Source organism: Cebidichthys violaceus, unplaced genomic scaffold (genome assembly GCF_023349555.1).
Source record: "Cebidichthys violaceus isolate CVI_PGR_0920_01 unplaced genomic scaffold, fCebVio1.0.p SCAF_2, whole genome shotgun sequence".
Classification (NCBI taxonomy): Eukaryota; Metazoa; Chordata; class Actinopteri; order Perciformes; family Stichaeidae; genus Cebidichthys; species Cebidichthys violaceus.
In genome coordinates, this window is record NW_027176372.1 from 14,979,447 (window position 1) to 15,001,553 (window position 22,107).

At 40.9% G+C, this 22,107-nt stretch overlaps 2 protein-coding genes across 3 annotated transcripts; both read right to left on the reverse strand.

Annotated features, from left to right (window-relative positions):
• Positions 1-573: 573 nt before the first annotated feature.
• cnot6a (CCR4-NOT transcription complex, subunit 6a) lies at positions 574-14,578 on the reverse strand. Of its 2 annotated transcripts, none has more exons than XM_068714644.1 (12): positions 14,492-14,578; positions 13,257-13,378; positions 12,503-12,689; positions 12,104-12,189; positions 11,901-12,005; positions 11,633-11,701; positions 11,124-11,281; positions 10,651-10,805; positions 7,524-7,678; positions 7,133-7,366; positions 5,620-5,822; positions 574-5,507 (listed from the first exon to the last, which is right to left on the reverse strand). In XM_068714644.1, the coding sequence occupies exons 2-12, from the start codon at positions 13,366-13,368 to the stop codon at positions 5,292-5,294; spliced, it is 1,680 nt and encodes a 559-aa protein (XP_068570745.1). In that variant the 5' UTR covers positions 13,369-13,378; positions 14,492-14,578; the 3' UTR covers positions 574-5,291. The 2 variants fall into 2 exon arrangements, with proteins under 2 accessions (XP_068570745.1, XP_068570743.1); XM_068714642.1 differs by having other exon boundaries at positions 11,805-12,005.
• Positions 14,579-14,905: 327 nt separating this feature from the next.
• Positions 14,906-21,398, reverse strand: simc1 (SUMO interacting motifs containing 1). Its single transcript, XM_068714645.1, has 10 exons — positions 21,002-21,398; positions 18,779-20,122; positions 18,428-18,678; positions 18,241-18,310; positions 17,911-18,059; positions 17,390-17,482; positions 17,124-17,255; positions 16,517-16,673; positions 16,269-16,353; positions 14,906-15,250 (listed from the first exon to the last, which is right to left on the reverse strand). Exons 1-10 carry the CDS (start codon positions 21,152-21,154, stop codon positions 15,039-15,041), a joined length of 2,646 nt encoding a protein of 881 aa, XP_068570746.1. The 5' UTR covers positions 21,155-21,398; the 3' UTR covers positions 14,906-15,038.
• Between the last annotated feature and the right edge of the window lie 709 nt (positions 21,399-22,107).

Here is a 22,107-nt window from a genome sequence, read left to right on the forward strand (position 1 = left end):
CCCAATGGGAAATTCTCTTTTCATTTGCTGTCCTGGAGGAAAAACAAAAGGTCAGGCTCGGCTACAAAAACAGCCCCCGTGGTGCCGATAAATGTTCACTGTCTTACCAAAGGACACTTCAGGGGGTGAGTGTACTTGCTGACACAGGCTTCAACCATGACGGTCTCTCTAACCCACTAGTCTGGACAAATGTGTCACTGCGAGTTGTGAATGTGCAGGTTTTAATTTCAACCAAACACCCACCGATACTCACATTTAATCAAGTTGCTGCAGAATGTAGTCGGAATGAAAACCTGCAAGTTCTGGCACCAGCCTTTCAACATCAACCACTACACAAATGATGGTTTGGATTGTGCAATATGTGAGGCGAGGGTGAGCAAGCGGTGTTAGCTAGTAGTCTGCTTTCTGTCACTGCATGTTTTCCACATTTGACATTGCTGATAAGGCCACTGGACTGAGGAATAGAAGCAAATTACCACAAAAAGTACTACCTGCCTACTATCTATTTGTGTGGTGTCTAGTGTTAAATCAAGTCTGAAAAAGAGTGGAAAGAATGAGAAAAAGGAGGCAGTACAAGGAGAACAGATATAGATTTTATTTTCAATATCCATTGCAAAGAATAAGAGGTGACACAGCCTGAAACAGATAATATAGAATTTATTTTCAACCAGAAGTAGGAAAATACATAGGTAGGTGTAAAGGAAACAAGCAGAACCTGTAGTCAAACGGAAATAAAATAAAACTAGTCCAAAGAGAATCAAGAGGACGGCTAAGGGGTACAACAGAAAGCATTGTTTACCATTCAGTTTCTTTTTAAAACAGTATGTGTTGATTTGAAAACAGCTGCCTTTGATTTCTCATCTGGATTAATGGACATTCTACAACATTGTGCAAGTGTTTTGTCATTATTCTATTTTCTTTTTTTTTTTGCTGGTATTTCATGAATGGTAAACAATAGTTGGTCCAGTGCATAAACACAGTGACACAGATCAATATATGTACTCGGCTGACTACAGAAAGACAATCCTGATCATTGAACAACTACTACGAGATCGGCAGGGAGGAAGAGATGAGCAAATATACAAGATGGATGATACATGGGTCAAAGAAAGGTGTTCAGGTAACAGAATGGTCGAGAGGGTTGAAGATGAGAGATCGGAAGCAAAAAACAAAAAACACAATCACAGTTTGAAAGATGAAAAAGCTACATTTTCCAGATAAAATATTTAAAAACCCATTCTGTACGAGTCTGAATGTTTCTGGGTATTATTGCCAAGTCGTTTTGAAAAGGATGCCTTTAGGATGAGTGGATGTTTTGAGAAACCAAACCCCAACAAGAATATGAATATGAATGCAACTTGTTCATGTGATTCAAGGAAAAAAAGGACAAAAGTACCTTGATTTCCTTACAGCCCTACATTTCATGACTATGATTCGGATAAAAACAAAAAACAAGAATGTGAGTGGTTGGAGGAAGAACTCGCTCTACAACAGAGAACTGGACTACAAGCAGCTTTGGTGTGCACCATTACAAAGAGATGCAGCCTGGGAAATTACTCTACACCTAAACAAGCCAACTATTAAACACAATGCAACAGTGGAAACTACAAAGCTAACAATGTGAGCGCTCGACAGAGCTTACAGGGTGACATAACTCAGCTCTGTGATTTGCCAGATGTTCCATCAGAAGTCAAAGTCTGTGGTTTAAGAAAGGGTGGTGAGGAGGGAGGGGGGGGCAGTCAACAACCAAAAAGACTTAAGAGTCACAGTCATCGGTGACCATCAATAGTAACTAGCTAGTGTAACAGATTTAACCACTGTGATGCACAAGAACAGAGTGAAATGGACTAGTAGTACTCAAAATCATCACAGGACCAGTTAAGCGACCAGCGGCGCTCCGTTAGCTTAAAAAACACATTTTACACCAGAACAGTGGTTCTAGTACTGAACTGCAGCCACTAGTGAGACAGCTCTGCTGTCCTAACCTAAAGGCACTAGCACTCTCCAGCTAGTGCCATGCAACATCCAAAATAAAGCTGAAAAGCAAAGAAAAAAAAAAAGAAGAAAGAAATCAAATTGAATATCCCTGTGCTGAACGTGTTTACTGATGCCAATGATGCAGGAACTTTTCCTCTGATGAGCTTTCAATCCGTCATTCTAGGAAGCATTATCAGCAACATTCAACCCGTCGAGACAATGTCCCACCATCATGATTTCTACAGAGGATTTGGTTTGTGATGGAAATATTTGGGGGAAAAATATATTGAGTACAAGTAAAAACAATGTAGCAAACATAACGTCTTAGAATTCATGATTTTCACATCAAAACACAATTCATTATCTTTTTAGAAAGGAAACATGAGATACATCTTTTATTCACACTTTACAAAAAAGCTAGCCTTTAAATCTACTACAATACTAATGCCATTCAGGAAAAAAAAAAAAAATCAAACTGGACACATTGGTTTCCATTAGAGAACAAAATAAAAGTTAAAAGACAAACATGTAGGGGGAAACAAATGGGACGAGAAACCTTGATGTGAGGGCTAAACGTACATTTCCTATTTACTTCCCTCTTGCTTTAAAAAAATTGAATTTCGACATTAAAGTAAATTAGATCTTTATTTGCTAATATGACGGACCAGAGAGTGAGGGGAGCTACATCTCAATTAAGTGCTCATCACCCGGTGGACTTTCATAAAAGCATGTCTGTCAAATTAATTCTGTGTTGTTTTTTTTTGTTGCGACGTCTACAAATTTCATTCATCGCAACATTCCTGCCTGGCTTTCAGAGAGAAATAGCTGAGCTCACGGTCCCTCATCCCTCTAAAAAGCAGAGCAAAGTGGGCCTTCCACCGTCTCCAATGCAGAGGTAGGGGGTCCACAGATGGCACTAGTGACGAGGGGAACAGAACTATACAGAGTGGTTGAGCAAAGGGTTTAAAAAGACACAGCTTGAGTAATATAGGGGGTAGGGGAGGTCTGAGGTTGGGCAGTTGAGGGTATAGGGTGATGGACAGGCTTAGGAGATTTAGAATTCATGGCCATGGAAAGGAACAACGGGATAGATATTTTGGGGTTCTGGCCGTGGAGCTGTGCTAAGGTACAAATAGGGAGCAAACAATCAGAGAGAGAGTGGATTTAACAAAGATTACACATCCTACTCGTGTTCTGTGAGGAGGGGAGAAAGCATACCTGACTACTAGAGAGCTCAATGAATAGGAAGAATATACACATCATCATAACATTGTCACAGCTCATAAAAAAGGAAATCAACATTAACAAAAACCAATAAAAGGACATAAAATCTTCACAAATGTCTCAACAGTATTTAAAAATAAAAGGAGAAAAGGTTGTTCAGGCGTTCGTCAAATGTAAATAGTGCAAGACAACGACAACTGCTACAGTGAGGCACAATGTTTTTCTTGTACATGTGGGAATACTAGAAGTTGGATCGGTCACACGTCACTAGTGGGAGTGTGTGTGAGATGTATAGATGAACAGATGTGGAGTCACTGGTGGGCTGCGACTCATCCTTGCGTGTCCTTTTTATCTGAACTGATGGCAGCAGTGTGGATCAATGGCTTTGTTAATGGGCAAGAAGCAACAGGCAGACTACTCTGTGGTCTATTTGCAATTGCAGCAATAGGCCAGCATATCAAATCAATGGCGGGGGGGGGGATGAAAAATACTGATACATTAATTACAGTTAATATCTAGGGAGTGCAAAGTTGTGACAGTGAACGCCTTGAACAACCTCTTCTTACGTCTTTTGTACAAGCTGGTAATATCAATTCATCTCAACATTAACTGGATAAAAATTTAGCCATAGTTTACAATACAATCTTTTTTTCTTTTCTTTTTTTCTCAAATCTGATCATAATTTACTCTTAGTACAAAAAAAACGCCAGAAAACAGGTCTTTTGTGGTTCATATACAATCATGTAAAGACTGAGTCTAGATTTCTATTCTGTACAAACACTTGTGGAAAAAACCACGGCTTTTGTGTATGGAATCTATGGCTGGGGAAAGTCACTACTGGCCTCAGAGACAGTGCTACAGATCTGCCTGCAAATTACCTGTGTTGTGTTGAGTTGTGTGTGTCTGTAAGCTTGCATGTGTGGAGTTGGATGGCAACTCCAGACAGTGAGAGGAATGCTGGTTTCTACTCTTGTGTATTAGCCATTACTCGCTCTCTCTGCCTAAAAGCAATCGAGACAAAGAAAACAAGATTTGTGAAAGCCCCTTATCGCTTTGCCCATCAGCCTAAATCCCTTTGACCAGAAATGGGGGTACGGGGGCCACATGAGCTCCTTAGCACAGGCCCAGCCTCACAACTATACCAGCTGGGGTTAAAACAGTCTGCAAACAAGATGGTAGCTGCCCTCAGTTTCTCGCCATATCCTTCCTTCACAAATGAACACTACATACAGCCCGAGGGAAATCGGGCGAATGTAGTTCTCGGGACATCTGTGGGATTGGTGGCTAACGCACCAGGGTCGGGGTCAGAGGTGTAGACTATCTTGTAGCACCGCGGGAGGCCGTGACCACACGAAAAGGCCTCAGCACCACAGAATGACAGCAGGAAATCTCACCTCACACAAGCTGTGCTACATCCATCTCCGGGGCCGCTTAACTACCAGCTAAAGGCTGATCTGACCCAACAACATCTGACTCAACTGATAAGAGAATCCTAAAAGAGACTGAGAAAGTACGCCGGCTGCCCAGAGTGCCGGGGGGGGGAGACGGCACAAGCATGAGCCAACGATGGAGGTCCGAGACTGACGAGTCTGCTGTCGATGCTGGTTTCAGATTTATACAGGACAGACAGACCACCAGCTAGGGAGCTTTTCAGGTGAACGTCGTCCCCTCGGCCACTTCTCAGCTTCCCCTTGCTCTAAAACCAAACGGTGGCCCATGTGACCAATCTGAATGAGCTACCATCCCCTATAGTTGGAAAGACTGATGCAAAGTGGGTGGGTAGGTGGGTGGGTGGATTTTGAGGAGGAGAGGGAGTCCAAAACACAAAATATGATACACGAACAGGACTGAATCAAGCAGTTAAAAAAAAGAACCAAAGAAAGAAAAAACGGAGAAAGAAAAATATAGATTATCTATAACATTATACGAAATCCCTGTCGGCCAGACCTCACTGTACGAATATTTTACAGGTTGTGTATTTGTCTTCCTCCTCCGGTGTGGTGGAGGGAAGAGCTGGTAGTGGGAAGGAGGAGGGTCTGAACAGGAGAGGCTGCGGGTGCAGCTCCCCCCGGTGACGTGGCGGGGACTCACTACCTGCGTGCGGGCAGGTGGAGCCCGTTGACCTGGGGGGGCACATTGGGCAGGAGGAGCTCCAGCTGGCTGAAGAGGGAGAAGTGGTCGGAGGGGATGTGGGGGTGTGGGCAGCCGCTGACATTGTTCTCTAACAGCCAGTGGGGGTCCAGGGGGCCCAAGATACCCAGCACGTTCAGGTGAGGCTTGGAGTAGAAAATATAGTCGATGACACCCTGAGGAGAGAAGACGAGGGGAGTCACCTCAAAGCAACACATCCTTGATATTACACTTAGAAAGAAGCAACCTTATGAACCACAAACACATCTGTGCCGCCAGTACACTCACCTTGAAGTCGAAGGTGTAGTTGGTGTAAGGCATCAGGCCGTCCTCGTAAGCGGTCTTCAGCTTGAAGCCGTGGGTGATCCTGCCGTTGGACGAACTGGTCTTGCCGTTGCAGTTGAATTTGGTCAGGCTGTCGCTGTAACGGAGCTCCTTGAAGTCCTTGTGGGTGCAGTCCACCCCACCAGTACTCAGGTACTCCACCACGCCTGAAGAGAGGGAAGAGATGGTGGTGGTCTTCATCAGAATGAAGAAAAGTCAGGCGGCACTTAAAGGTCTCAACAGACCAAACCAAATCACTTCCTACTATCACTGTAGGCCCCGCCTGACGGCCCTCCTAGCAGTAATCAGTTATGTGCAAATAATGATTAATCGGCACACTATTTTCTCCATTAACTGATTGTTTGTTCTAGAAAATTGTCCACATCTCAAGAGCCCACAGTGACTTCAAATTACATTTTGACCAAAAGCGGGTGTTAAAGGCGGATATAAAAACCATAGTTTGGAGCAGACGACAGCTGATTAATCGGTTGATATCCACCATCCCCAGAAATGAACAATCTTTGACTTCATCATAAACTATATTACTAAGTGACATCCAAGTCAAAGTAACGAATACCTAAATAGATGTATAAATCTGTAACTGATGATCAAATGACCATCATTTATTTTTAGAAAAAGAAAAGTGAAAGGTTTATCACCAGTCTGTCTTTTGATTGTGCTTCACTCCTGACGGATTCTTTGGCATACGCCGTTTTTATTAAATCAGTCGTATGTCACTCCAAATCAAATCATTTGTAAGAGAATTTCCTGGAGTGTGATTTGATGGATTATATTGTTGAAATATGTTCTGTGTATTTACAATGAGCAATGCGCTGTTCTGTGAGTTACGACTGGCAAAGATTGTTAGATGCCTCTCTTAGAAACCATTCATACTCATGCAGATTTTCGGGTCTAGGAGGATCCTAAAGTGTGCAATTTCATCTTGTAGATAGTTAGTTACATGGCTGGATTATTTGGAAGGGAGAACACCAAATTGTCAAGTAATGAACTGAAGATATGACAAATACCACTTGTCAGTTTGCTGTAGAACCAGCTGTTCCTGGGTTTTATCCATTAATGCATAAAGCTATTGATGGAATAATACACTGAAAGTTTTCTCATGGAGAATAAAATTGCTTTCTGAAAAAAGCATCTCAAACTATCCAAGTAATGTAATTTAAAGTATCTTGTACATTTATGGCTGTCAGTGCAATAAGGCTATACATACAAAACAATCTTTTAAAAAGGGAGTAATTTGGGTTATTTTAGTGATCATTCCTTTTTTCTGGTTAAACTGACAAAGCTGCCATGCTTTGTCAGTTTAACAGACTTGCTTATCCAGAGAAGTTGGAGAGCACATTGTTAGGGAAACAACCTAAGGATTACCCGTCACCGTTTTAGAACCTTCAATGCATGTTCAACAAACGAACCCTCTGCGGTCAGATGAAGCACCGCTCCATTAGCCTCGCGTACTTACCAGAGTCGGGCAAGGAGTTGAGGTCAGCGCACAGCACCAGTGGAATGGCGTTGATCTCCCCAGAGACAGAGGACAACTTGAGGCTGCGTGTGGCCTTGTCCACTATGTTCTTCACCTCCGACAGGAACATCATGGTCTGGACCAGCTTGACGTCAGAGTATTCCGGGTCCCAGTGCATGTGGGCGTTGGCCACCAGGAGCAGCTGCTTCTCCATGCCGTGGAGTGACTTTCCAGCTGAGAGGAGTGAGAAACGTAAGCAGGGAGAATTCCGGCTAATGAAATACACGGCCTAAGAACACTTTTCGACCCAAGTCGATTCAGAATTAGCAGGACTAGCCAATCGTATTTGGCCAAATAAGAAGTCCCAAAGATGAGAACAGGGTCTACTCACAGGAGGCCTCCATCATCTCTTTGCGGACCTCGAGCAGCGTCGCTACGCCGATGTTGTCCTTGGTCATCACCCTGTTCAGCATAGCCTCCGAGCCCTCGGAGTTAGCCATGGCCAGCTGGTTGAACTCCACTGTGTGCTTCTGCACCGCGCTGAATCTGGAGATAAACAGCGTTTGTAAGCAGTGTCGGAAATAAATGAATGAAAACAAGCTTCATTTATGATGCACTGCAAACAGATCGTGGATGAAGTCTGAAATCCCATGTTCTGGGAATTTCTTGGTATTAGAGAAACTTGAAAAAAAAAAAAAAACCTATTTGAAAAAATTAAATGTGCTCATTTTCAACCATATCTCTTCCTATTGGATTTATGTATGTAGTGTGAAAAACACCTGCAGTTGTTACATATGTTATAGTGCAACCATTACATTACACCACGTTTTGTCTGACTATGATATTTAGCCGGAGAGAGGCCACGCAAGGCTGCTAGCATATGGCATGTTTTACAATTAGTTATTAAGGCAATTAAGCCTCTTTGTTTGGAATTCAGAAGGTGTACCGTTGTATGTTTAGGTGGAAGAACATTTTCTTCAATGACGTGCTGTGAGTTTATTCTCAATATTTATCAGCCATAGTGAAATCGCTGCTCGTGCAACACATCCTTATACAACAGAGCTCAGCTTTGTCAATATTGCGCTCACTCAGGAAATTATGTCTTCAGTGGGCTAACTTCACCATCAGCACTGATTGGACATCCATGTAAAAATGGTGGCAAATTTCCCCTTTAAGATAAGAATTTAGCTATAGGAAAATACCTATTTCAGGGATTTCGCGAGATAGGAATGCAAAGTGAGGACGGCATAGACTCCGTCCTAAATAGCTTGTCAGGTCTGTATGACAATGAGGAACAACCTGAACATCAAAGCATGATGACTAAAAAGGGTGCTCAAACCAATTGTCCAAAACAACAAGCTAGCTAGCCAGAGACAAGTGAGAGCTGTTGTTGTTATGTCTTTGTCCATGTCGAGTAGCCCACCAGTACATTGCAAACATAGCTATAGGCATGACCGGACGAGTGCTGATTGAATAAAATGTGACGATAGTTCGAATTTATTAAGATATGGATACAGCAATGAATTTAAGAATTGCTTCAATAATAATAATAATAATAATAATAATAATAATAATAATAGGAAGATCGGATTTTTCTTATCTTCAAAACTTAAGAGAAGCAGTTATCAAAATATCTAAAGTAAGTGGTGTAATCTTCAGGCTCAAAAGTATTGCAGCTGTGTCCTTCAATTGCTCATGCATGACAACACTTTTAATCATGTAAGCTACTCTATTATGTATTAAATGATGTCTTTTTTCCACCTAACTGACTTTAACAGAGACTAATATTGTTCTCCCAAAGCACTGAGAAGCTCCCCAGACTGACTCACATTTGGTTAATTGGTAAAACTTGACGCCTCTCAGTATCGGAGCAGGAAAGCAAGCAGAAATGTGACAGAGCAACATAATGATTTAAATACCAATCTGGGGAAAGCTATAAGATTAATGACATGCAGTACAATACATTTTATTCATTTTTATAAGAGAGTGGAAATTTAAACCATTCAACTTATAGTGGCTTATCTGCTTGAGTAGAATGCAGAGATCAGCACTGCCAGCTGCTGCATGGACTAAACCTCAGCTGTCTATTAATGTCAAAAACATGCTAATAATAGCCACATGAATGCCATCAGGTTGTATTGTTTTTACCTCATCAACACTAAAAGCTGTTACACTATCAAAACTCTACAATAATAATTAATTCCGCGCTTAATCTCAGATAATTAAGTTTGTTATGATTTGCACATATAAATATAAAAACAATTTCTTATTGTCTCATATAGAGATATTAAAAACTGGACTGATGTTTTTTTTCACGTCGTCTTGGCAGAGTACCCAACCAATTTAGCAGCGTATTCTTATAGTCAGACTCACACTGGACAGCTGAAAACTGCAAAATCAATGCAGCAAAACCAGAGATATTGTCTTTTTTATTCCACAAGGTTTCTTTCTTGCACCTACATTACCTAGATGTCCATTAACAGCGTAGAGATTCTGCTGCGTTATGCTTGTAGCTGCTAACAAAGCCTCAGGATGCAAGCAGACAAGAGTAGCAGCTACAGAGGTCAGATAAGCCGACGTCTTTGTTGCTCCACACCAGCTGATTTCCATTTTCAACTTGAGGAATCATATATTGAAATCTAAACCATGTTGCGCCCCTTTAATGCAAATCAAAATGAACAGCTCAGGTTCACCGACCACAACTGACTTCCAATCTTTAAAAGTGCTTTCTCACATAACGCCCAACCAATGCCGAGGGTCAGAAGTGTACTGGATATTGTAAGTAGCTATGGCTGACTCATAAAAGCACCACTTTCATATTCTACAACAAACATGTGCAATACGCACGTTTCTCAAAACATGGATAAAAAAAAAATTCAGTAATCAAATCTATGTGCTACGGTATTAAAAAAGCCCATTTTGAAGATTGGCATCAATGTCAACCCTCAATATTCTGTCTAAAAACATCTAGCTTTCGCAGCCTATGAACGTAAACGGCATGTGGTTTTACAGCTGTGAACGTGCCGCCTGAAGGCTGCAACAAAGAGACCATCTAGTTTGCAGAATAGTCAAACTGGTTCGGTAGGTCAGCAGTGGTAGTTCCACACCGTTCAACAACACCAAGACGCCGTCAACAGCAATCAAAAACAAAAAAGCACAAGTTTCCCAGCATTACAGATTTGATTGAAATGCTTAAAAAGGTCAAACTTTAATTCTTTGTTAGAATTATTGCATCTGCTGAATGGAGGAAAAATCGTACAAGCTTAGTGAACTATAAATGCACAACAACAACACTGTAAAAGTCACTCAAGCAACAATATTAGGAGCTATCCTAACTATCTTCATACAATATCAGATATTAAGTTATTAACTGGATTCAGACTTGGATAAATAAATGAACCAGATCAAAAATGATATTCAACTGTTAAGAAGATTAATCACATAATTGTATGTCCTAATTCTATTCAACAAGAGATAAAGGCCATAGGACAATAACTGCAATAATTGTGAGTACATACTTTTCCGTTTTGTAGAAAATCGCACAACCATCCACGTGTTTACGGTCAGACTCAGACATAGTCCTGGCTCGTGACTTTGGACTGAAGAAGCCTTCGTACCCCTGCTCCTTCAGCTCAGGCAAGAAGAAATTGTAGTACTGCTCCGTCTCAACTTCCTGTAATCAACAACAAACGGGTCAGGACGGGCAACAGGAAAGATTGACAGCCACTCATGTATAACACACACCTTCCGAAAAGAACAAAACAAATTCAAAATTAATTTGTATACCAGGCTGTTGAACAAAGAGCATTTATTGGCATGCATAACATTTTACAGGTGTGGCTTTTATTGTGTCGACTTGAAGCGTAGCCAAAAACGCCCCGCTACCAACACCCCAGTACAAATCCCTTTATCTTGTTGGATCTGCATTGATAACAAAGTTTAGTTCATTTCAGTGGAAACCTGAAGACATGCTTTGACATCCATCTCTCACCTGCAAACTGATGACGTCTGCATTGCAGCCCATTATCTCCTGCATGATGGATTTCTTCCTGTACTCCCAGTTTAGAGCCCAAGAGGGGCAGTAGCCGTATAGCTGACGTGTGGCATACTTATCACACAGCACATTGTAGCACATCACGGAGAACAGTGCTGTGGGGAGAAATGGACAAACAGGACAGAACTTAGAATTGCTGGAGAAGCCAATGATTTTTTTGCCTCAGATATTTTTAGGAGGGGTAGGGACATTTCTAAAGTTGTTTAATTACTAGTCTTAATATTAAATGACCATAATAAAGCCTAGCTCAGTGTTGCATTCTTTTTCATGGAAAACATTAATTTTACGCAGCAGTCGGTAAACAATGTAAATTATATACAACATGGCACTGCGTTTCCTAAAAAGAATTTTGGCAACACATCCAGACAGATAGATAGATATAAAGTATCTGCACCACAATGGTTCTGTCATCTGTTAAAGAGCATTAACAGGTATGTTGTCCTTACCTGAGGCCCGTGTTCGGTCTGGTTCCTGGAGTGAAATCCATGACCGGGCTGGAGGCTGCTCTGTTGGTACTGAGCAGAGGGGAAAAAATGGTTTAATATGGATGACAACATAAACAGATGTCAAACAATTAAATTAAAGGCCCGTAAGCTGATGGGTTAACAATTTCCCCACCTATATCTATTGATGGATTTTTTGGGGGGAATAAAAAACTGGCAATATGCAATTCCTGTTCCCGCCTCAGAACTGCCAGAGAGAGGGGGGACTCACTGCGCTTGATAGCCCCTGCCAGATTGTCTAACAAGTAGTTGAGCAGTCTCCGCGTGCCATCAGGTTCCTGGTAGAGGCTCATAATTTCTTGTGCAAGTGGGTTTCCTGGTGAAGGAAAAGCAAAGTGGGCTGAATCATTGCTAAGACAACAATGGGATTTCAAGGCTAGAATGGCTAAAAAAAATTATTGATAAGCCACTCACCTTTCAACCCCAGTGTTTGTAACTGAAACAGTTTCCCCAATTCAAATGGCAGAACTCGCAACTGGTTGTTATTTAAAAGCAGTTCCCTGTGGAGGACATAGGGGAATTTGATTATTAGAAACCAGCCCTCTGGAGAAACAACCATCTTCCTTGCCGTTCAAAAACATTATTTGCCTCTGCCATGCTTTCCTTCTTCAGACCAAATGTTAATGTGGAAGAAAATTGGCAGGTATCTTATGGATCTATGATTGATTGAAAAAACACATGTTGTCATAATGGGTGGTACCAGTGTGTAGCATGTGTGAGCGCCAAAAGCATTTTTTAAAGATCAGCCCTGTAACAGCTACTCCTTTCCATTGTACCTGAATTATGGGTTAATTATAGCCTAAAATCACTAACCTGAGAGATACCATGTTGCCGAGCTCTGCCGGCAGGCTCCTGATCTTATTGGATGAGAGATCCAGGTACACCAGGTTGTGTAGTTTGGCAATGTCTGGCGGGATGCGTGACAGTGAGTTGTCACTAATGTGCAGGGCAGTAAGATGGGTGAGAGACCAGAGGGCTGTGCTGAGACTCCTTACTCGGCCTGCAGTGAGGGTGGGAACAGAACACGCACAGGAGAATTCAATTTAACGATCCAATCATTTATCTGTTCTGGTTAACATGTGGATAGTTTTGGGCTGTTGGTCGAGCAAAACAAGAAATCTGTTGCTCTGTGAAACTGATGAACATTTAACACTATTGTCTGACATTATTATGGGCCAAGCAGGTAATCAAGCATGTAATTGGCAGATTCATTTATAATGAAAAAAACCCTAGCAGCCTTGCAAGGGACTGTGCAGAGCTACAATTAACAGTGACGATACAGTAATAGGCCTTTGACGCCCAAGATCTTTTGACTTAAATAATCAAATGAATGATGGCTGAATTCCATTGAGCTGCTTTGATGTAAGATTCCTGGTATTGTGCATGCTGGGTCACTCTTACAATAGGCATTTTAATAGAACAGGACCATGTGCTATTCCTAAAATGTCAAAATGTCTGCTGTGTAAAAGGCCCGTCACATGTACCCAGTAGGGTTTGGGTTCTGAAAGGTAGATACATGAAGACACTACTTTACCTACTAAGCTAGGAACTCCCTGAAAATACTCACCGCTGATTTCCAGCTCAGCCCAGTATGACTTCTTCCCGTTTGTTGCCTCCTCGGTTGACATTATTGTGTACATCCGCCTGGGATCCGGCGGGTCATATTTTTCCTTGGGCATTCCTATAACACTGCAGAGATGATTTTGATTTACAATATCATCCACGGACAAAGTCAAAGACCTCCTATATGCCATCAATTGAAAGACATTTAAGGAATTTAGTCCTTCAGCTAAAGCTGGAATACTGATTTAGGTTAGAGGAAGTGTACACATTAGCTCATCGGGTAACCACATGTGACAATTTTAAAAGGCTAACATTACCATATGCACACATGTTGACTGAAGACATTACATGCAACGTTAAGCCCTACCATTCACAGAGAACACGTTTTTAATTAAGATATAAAGTGATACATTAATTGTTTATAATACTATAGAATTAGCTTTCTTTAGAGACTGAGATTTCACTGGAGTTAAGTTACATAAAAGCAATATTAACGTAGTAGCACATTCCATGCTAAACTTAGCAAACTACAACGGAATAAAGCTTTAATTAACGTTTGACGAATATCTGAAAATACAATTGCATTAAGAAAGCGGGTAAAAATAGCTACCTCTAGCTAAAATTAGACGACTTTTCCTTTCGTTGTCGCTAACTCATTAGCCTAGCTTAACCTAAATAGGTAACGTTAGCTATCAAACTATACATAACAAACGTTAAATAGCTAAAGCTAGCTTGCTTGCTAACTAGCAAGATGGTAAACGAACACGCGACGTCAGGGGTACTGTGTAATTAGTTATCTGGCTTTAACGCCATTTGCAAGTAGGTTAGCTAAAAAATAAGCAAAAGTATATTAAAGGATACTGCACAATTGCTGTTTACATAATAGCAAAGCACTGACTTGCGCATTAACACTAGGCCACAAAAAAGCGCATTGGTTAGATACCGCTAGCTAGCCTCCAAAAGCAAGAATTGGCTACTATGTTGTAAACTGTGAGCAAAAACAGCTCACGACGCGACACAATGCTGGGTTTGCAAAAAATTGTGAGCTATTTAGCGTAGCTCGAGGTAGCTTGTTAGCTCAAAGCTAACAGATCTCAATTACTCGAAGCCGAGCGACTTCCTATCCAGATAAGTCCTACTTTGAAACACGACCACGGCGCTTTAAACATCTAAATAAGATTGCAGTGAAATGTCTGAAAAGTGTCCCGGTCTAATCGGAATGATTGCTGTTTTTCATACCTGCAAGAGCATACCAAATAGCGAGGACGACTGCGTGTTCTCTTTTGTTTTCTAGCTACTTCTCACCCGTTTCCGCTGCTGTATCATGGCGACTGAAGGGATTTTTTTTTCTCCCTGTCGGTAGCAGCGCTTGATCCTATTGGTCAGCGTGCAGACGGTCCAACCAGCTGTTGAACCAGAGTAAATACAATCCTAAAAATCATGAGTGATGGACCAAGTTGTGGAATACTACAGTTCAATTTACTGTGGCTTAATTACAAATGATGCCTAGTTATACTATAGTAATGTAGTCAAAGTAATGATGTAATGGTTGCATTTGTATTGCGATCCAAGGAAGAGTGCACTTACTGATAAATGGATGCCTTTGATAATAGGTAATTAAGAGATGCCTTATTTCAATATGTTTTGACTTCATAAAACACAACAAAGCTCAGCCTTTATTTAAAATACAATAATTGAACAAGACAATTCATACAAAAAATATAAATATTAATTTAGTATCGTCTTTAACATTTCATTCATGAAACTGAGAACACTATTTTTTATTTCAACACTGGCAGACATCTAGCAGGTGATCCTGTAGATAAGTGAGGGACTCCTCCACATGGAGAGGTAAGGCTTGGCCGAGGTCCGCCTGGGATCTGGACAGGAAGGCCTCCACAGCTTCACGAATGGCGGGCTTGGATATCATATCATCTGGCTTGTAAACCAAGTTGGCAAAACTGCCTCTTTGGTCAGAGACGGAGTTGCACAGATAACCTGGGTATAACAGATGAAACAAGTTAAACCAAAATGGGCTTATTGCTCTTGTTGAAATGTTTTAATATTCAGGGATATGGTACATCTAGTATCCGTTTGTGAAAGTTAATACAACCCATGTCTTTAAGGCATTCTCAAGGATAAATAATATCTGTGGATATCAGTGGTTAAAAGACTATCACAAATATATTTAATATTTAACGGCAATACAGACATTTTAATAGAGGTGACTGAGTCAAAAAAATCAACACATACTGTACATACAAAAGGACAGAGCACAGGAATGGTAAAACAAAAAAGTATAAAAGCTCCCTATTATTATTATATATAAATTTGGCATATAGCATAAAATAAATTCATTAATTTATTCAGTAAAATATATGCACAATAGTTACCAGAGATGAATAAAATACAGAAATAGAGATTTGGTAAATTATACTAAGTAGAAAGGAAAGGGAAAGACATTTGCCTATGTGACCAGGAACATCTGAGTCTTGTTTAATCTTTTTAATCACAGTAAGAACTTTTCTTTCTCTGCTATACAAAAAAAGAGTCCAATAAAACAGCTCAGTACAATCCCATATGGTATCCCACCACATACTGCACATTTACTGGAATCTGAGGTTTCTCACCACCGTCTGCTTAAAGTCAGCAGGACACTGGAAAGCTCTTCTAGTCAGTACAGATGCTGGTTTTGATTCGGACAAGATCACCTCACTCACCTTATTCATGTATTTATTTAGAATTTATTGAAGAAGAAAGTTGATCATGTTTTGTATAATGAGCATGTTTCATCATTCTGAGAGAAATTCCCATCAAATTATGGAAAAGACAGTTGTTGCACACTCGTAGCCACATTGCACAAACAATCTATTTATTGATATTAACAAAGTTTCGGCATCTTTTTTCAGGGTACCGAGAAGAAACGTCGGTAATACCATTTAATCGTTAGTGCACCGTGGCTACAGCTAGCTACAAATACTGTTGCACAGTTTACTGGCATTCTCCAACATTTTACCTTTCATCGCTTTGTTGTAGCTGAGCAGCAACATCCAGAGAAGATGGACCAACTCTTCCCACCTCTGCCACCGTTCAGTACCATCCTGGAGAATACAGTCATGGATCAGTTCCTATGAACAGAGTGTTTGTTGTGGCTAACTTCTAAGTGTTGTTGTAAATCACATATGTTAATACAACTATATCTGTGAAGAGAAACATCTGACTGATACGGTAAAGGTGAAAGCAAGGTGCAAGAGTGATATTCACCGAAGGGTCTGGTGTCAGAGTGCAGTACTTTAGAAAGTGAAGCAGAAGACTGAGCGACATGGGTAGAGGGGTTTTCAGTGGGCATGCATAGTCCAACAGATGTTCCAACAGCTTACATCTCAGCAGGTTGCTCTGCAGGCTCTCCAGCAACAACATCCTGCGTGTCAGAAACAGATTAGTGCGTGATAGCTCGGAAAACTGGGAGAAAAAAGCAATATGTAATACATATTTCAAAAAGTTAAATTTAAAAACCTTTATGATCATTTTGTGACTCCATTTAAATGTACTACTCCTAAATAAATGACGTTCATTGCCACTCATTTGATTTTTTTTTGTTAATAATATACAGCTTATTTTACAAATTGTCTCAAGTTCTAGCAAAATCTATTAATTTATAAATCCTTCACTGTATGTACCAATTCAAAATCAATTATAATTGACAACTTCAAAAGTCTATGCATATTCCAGTGGCACAATACCACAGGAAAAGGTTGATCTTTGTATATTAAAGAAAAATAGTTTCTTCCGCTCACTTCAACTTTCCATTAATACTGAAGCAAAACCGGCTCATCTTGCCTCCCTCCATCGACTCATCTCCCCTCCTCACCTGTGTGCTCGCAGAGGTATATTGCTGATGAACATATGGAAGAGCTCCTGGGACAGCTTGACAGAGTTTAGAGCTGGAGAACGGTCCACCTCCAGAGCCAAGGACAGCATCCTCTGGAAGATGGACACCATTCTGCACGGGTCAACGGGACAGAAACTTAAAATGTGGGGAAAAACAGGCATAAAAGCAGCCATAATGATATATTCATGCATAGAACGACTCATTGAAATAAATAAAAATAAACTATTTCTAAATGTGTGATTGACCTGTTTAGTTCATCTCTCTCTCTGGCTGCTTCTCTAGTCTCTCCGTGCTCTGTTGATTTCATAATGGCAGAGAAGAACCACTTGATGACCTCCCTGGAAAACAAATACACATCCACATTATTACTATCACAAATAAAAAAGTATAAATTAAAAACTGTATGAACATTAATGTGATCACCCTAGGATAGAGTGCTATGCAATATTCTATTGTATATGTCATAAAGTAGTCTTTATCACAAAGTAAGTTTAAATGTTACGTCCTCTCTTGAACTCTCAATTGAATAAGACAGCTGTGAGTTTTGTTCACACCAAAGAGCCGTTTTCTTTTGGCAATAATCCAATAACATGCAACATTAACAGAGAATAGCAGTGCATTTAAAATCAAACGCCACTGTTGGGACACAAATAAAAGTATGAAAGTCAGTGTGTAGGAATGATCATTTGTGTGGGAAGTTTACAGGTTTTGATCCCCTGAACTAAACATAAACATTTTCAACACAAAATAAAATTAACATATGCACCTGACACGAGGGAACTGCAGATCACATGACAATGTTGCCTTGGCAATGGAGTGGTGGAGTGCAGAGATGGAGCGTTTGGCCTGCAAATCGTCCTCCAAAGTCTGCACAACGTAGTCCAGGAGCATACGCACAACCGCACATGGATGTCTCTTTGAATGGGAACAAGGAAGCAGGAGAGGGAACGGAGAGGGACATGTCAGTGTACTTACATCACAAAAAAAAGATACTCAGCTTTAAATATGTCTGCATACTACGGCAGAGTGAAAGAAATATCAAAATACTTTTTTTTTTTTTTTTACCAATGACACATTTTGCTATCTGGAATAGTACCTGATCGGCCATGACTGAGGTCAGCAACTCCCAGTCCCATGAGACTGTGGTATTATCAGCCATGTGGTGTCTGCAATCAGAAAGCAGTTTTAATCTCTAACTCTAAATATGGAAGAGACAAGATGAAAGGGACGGACGTCAAGGACAGATCAAATCATACATTATTCTTATTCCTAGATTGGCTCACCTCTGTGTCCTCATCAGCAGATTAAAGGCCTGCACGCACAGGTGATGAGGACACTGCAGGTCGAGCAGAATGCCACGCAGCAGGTGGGAAGTGATATCTTTGGGGGGATAGTAACCGGGCTGCAGCAGGTCAGACAAGAGCTGCAAAGTGCCCTCTGGGTAGTTCTCATCGATGGTACTGTAAACCAGGCTCAGGCTCTGACGGCACAGCACCTCCGGAGCGCCAAAACCTTTTTCTTCCTCTTCATCAAGCTAAAAAAAAAAAAATAGAGTCTTTACATTCCGCCTAGCATATAATCATGTGCAAAAAGAGAGCAACGGAAATAGAAAGATTTGGAGAAATGTCTCTTACCGGGGCTTGAACTACTCCAGACATTAATTTCCTGAGTGTAACTGGGCACACAAATTGCCTGTCCTCTCGACTGGCCACCCTAAAGTCCATATCAAATGGGCTCTCTTTGTTCACTTCGTCTCCGTCACTGCCCTCTTGCCAATGAAAAGACACTGGACTGTCAATGCCCAGATTCCCACTGTATGTCCCGGCCCCAGATCTGTCATCCATGTCCTCATTGGACACTGACAAAAGAGGTTCATTAGGGACGCTCCAGTGCAAGGAGTCAGAGCTGTTTGAGGCCTCATCAGCCTCGAGCTTCTCCGACTGCTGTTCAGACGGACTCTCAGCTAGTGTCTGCTCAGAGGTGGGTGTTGGCTCGACTTGGCTCACAAGGTTATGAGACATGGGATTTGTGTGGGACAGAGAGTCTCGATCAAAATGCTCAGACGGGTTTGGTTCTGTGGTAGGAGAGTTGGGGAAGAAGTGATCAGAGAGATAGTTTTGTCTAGATTCCCCTTTGTCTAATTCCAGTTGTTCCAGTTTGGAGCAGACGACTTCTCCCTGTAAGGAATCCTGTGCTTCATCTTGGGATGACAAGTTGGATGTTGGAGGGGGGATGAGCGCAGATGAGCAAAAGTCATCTCGCTTGTCTTCACGAGTTCTGGACTCCTTTGAGGTTGCAACAGAGCCTCCCTTGTCTGGGCAAGGAGAGTCAGCTGGGGTCTGTAGAAGCGGAAATGTTTCACCATTTAACTGTGTGTTCGTAAATGTATTACTGTTCTCTTGCACCTCCTGTCTGACGAGAGATTCAACCACCTTAGACTCCAGCGAGGGATCCAGGTGAGTACCATTTGATTCAGTAGTTATCCTTAAATTACTAACGCATTCTGGCGCTTCATTGTCATTGTCTAGTTTCTGGAGGTGCAGCAACATTTGTGTACAATCTTTGTTTAAATAGACGGAACACTTTGATGTTTTCAGTTCTGCAATGTGCGTTTCAAGGAAAGGCAATCGTCTTAATTTTACAATTGCTGTGCGATGATGTGTTTGGTGTTGTGTTTGAGGATCCAAAGGTCTCTTCTTTGACTTTAAGTTGCAACAGTCCTTCTGTAGTGCAAAAACAGTTGGGTCTCTTGATGAGCTTTTCCTCAAGTTACAATCGTGTTTGTTTGAAGTTTGATTTGCATTTGCACTTTCTTTTTTCACTTGAGTGTCATCTGGTGGCAAATTCTTTGTCTCCAATTTTGTCCCATTTGCTACGTGGGTCTCAGTCAGGTCTACCACCGTCAAGGCAGAGGCATTTTGTCTTTTGTGTTTCAGCTCTGGAAGAGTCCATCTGGGATCTGAGAGGTCGATATAAAGCTAGAAAAGAGAAAAATAAACAGTAAACATCATGTAATTACAGTGAAGAACATCATGGCTTCTGATTCTGTCAGTGTAAACACAGTTATAATTGACTTTTCTCTTGGCCAATAAGGTAAAAGCATATGAAGTTGTGAAACTTGTATTTTCAGCTGATAATCCACACTTATGAGAAGGTATACAGATATTTCACCACAACCTTAATATGGGGATATCTCTCCCTTTTATATCGCTTTATAAAATGTGTGCACGATGTTGCAAATTTCATTTGATATGGCCATGTTTGAGAATGTAAACAAAGAATAAAGTACTGAAAACAATTTAGCAGGACAACCATAAACAGTAGAGCAAAACCCACAAAGCATATGGTATATAAATAACTAACACATTATCTATGCATCACATTGTATTGATGGCTTGCTTGAGGGCAAGTCACCTTAGGGGAGATATATACTAGCAGCTCAAATGCACATACCTTGAATTCCCATCATGATGTGAAGGTATTTCATCAACACAGGAACAGACAAGACGCCAAAAACAAAGTAAAATTGTGTTAAATTAAATTCATGTTTGTGTATAATAACAACAGGAACAGCGCAATTAAGTTACACATTAGTTGCTAAGGCAATATCTTCATGACTCGTGACTTCATGACTTGTTAGCTTTATCTGACACCCTCACGTCGACACGACAGCAGACATAGAGATAAAACACAGTACGTCTTTGATCGGTTTAAATTCCGATTAATTAGCTACAGCTGCAGCGACATCTGGAGGACATTAAAAGTTAGTTAGAAATCGATTCTACCTTCTTATATAAGTTACAAACAATGGTTTCTCCAAAAACAGCCGAGGTAGGTTCGCTCATGCGTTATCTCACCTTTGGGACGTTGAACGTCGAACCAATATTGACTCGCACTGCAGTGAGGGGCAGTGGATCAGGTTTGGTCATAACGTTGCTGAAGGAGCCGACGATCTCCACATCAGAGTCTTCATTATCACTGTCGGAGCTGAGAGTGATCACTTCATCCATGTCTCCTCACCCTTTGAGCCTCAAAACAAGACAGAAACTTCAGCCGCTTGCGTTGGGTATTATTCCCTGAAGCAGACCCATGATAGTCGCCCCAGTCCTAACGAAGGAAGAGCTAACACACACAACGTTAAGTCTGCATGTAACCGTAGGTCTTCTGGCATTTCCAAACAAAATCCAATAACATTGCGTTTACACTGTTGAATCAACTGTATAACTGACAATCCAAAAATTGACGCTTCCTGTTTTTGCTTGTATTTCTTCTTCTACGGATATGGATGGATCACACCCAGCTACACAGTTGCGAATAGCACCACCTACTGGAGTGTGAAGACTCAACCCGCCACCATTTCCTCTATTAAAACCTGTCTAGTTTTGTGCGACCCAAAAGTTTGACACAGTTTACTCATTAGGTTTCTCCAAATCACTCAACACACATGCCTGCCCAGTGACTTTTAATCAAATTGCAGTGAAGCCAGTTGGAATCCACTCCTCCACCCTTTAGTTCATTTATTAACCCTGTCACATGACCTTCTTTGCTTTTATTGTACACCTGTTTTATTGAGCTTGTAATGGATGAGTGGTTCCTTTTTATTCAAATTAGGCTCCAGGTGATACAAACAAATACTGTAACACTTAATTTCATGCACAAACAAAAAACATTTTATTGAATTAGATCACATTCAAAAATGTATTAAAAGCATACACCATACAATGTAGGCTATGTCCTATGGAGCAGTACAATATGCAAATGTTTGACAAGCCTCTTCTCTAAAGACTATTGGATTCATTCTAAAGATCCAATTAAGTATAATAAGTTAGACCTGTGCTTAGGTCAAGATGTCCGCTGTGAAAAAGGTCAATTGGAGACACTTTACTGACAAACATGCAACGTTTAGAAATTCTGACATAATGAACTATCTGGTCAAAGTGATAGAAATTTGCATTAGTTATAA

Bases quoted from the DNA above. Each gene is read 5' to 3' on its own strand.
- cnot6a (XM_068714642.1), bottom strand. From the start codon at position 13,368: ATGCCCAAGGAAAAATATGACCCGCCGGATCCCAGGCGGATGTACACA. The intron at 12,690-13,256 runs GTGAGTATTTTC...CCCTCACTGCAG, and splicing joins GGCTGAGCTGGAAATCAGCG to GCCGAGTAAGGAGTCTCAGC. The intron at 11,282-11,632 runs GTAAGGACAACA...TTCTCCCCACAG, and splicing joins AGACCGAACACGGGCCTCAG to CACTGTTCTCCGTGATGTGC.
- simc1 (XM_068714645.1), bottom strand. From the start codon at position 21,154: ATGGATGAAGTGATCACTCTCAGCTCCGACAGTGATAATGAAGACTCT. The intron at 18,311-18,427 runs GTGAGCCAATCT...TTCTGATTGCAG, and splicing joins CTGCTGATGAGGACACAGAG to ACACCACATGGCTGATAATA. The intron at 17,483-17,910 runs GTGCATATGTTA...TTTGTTTTCCAG, and splicing joins CTGCAGTTCCCTCGTGTCAG to GGAGGTCATCAAGTGGTTCT.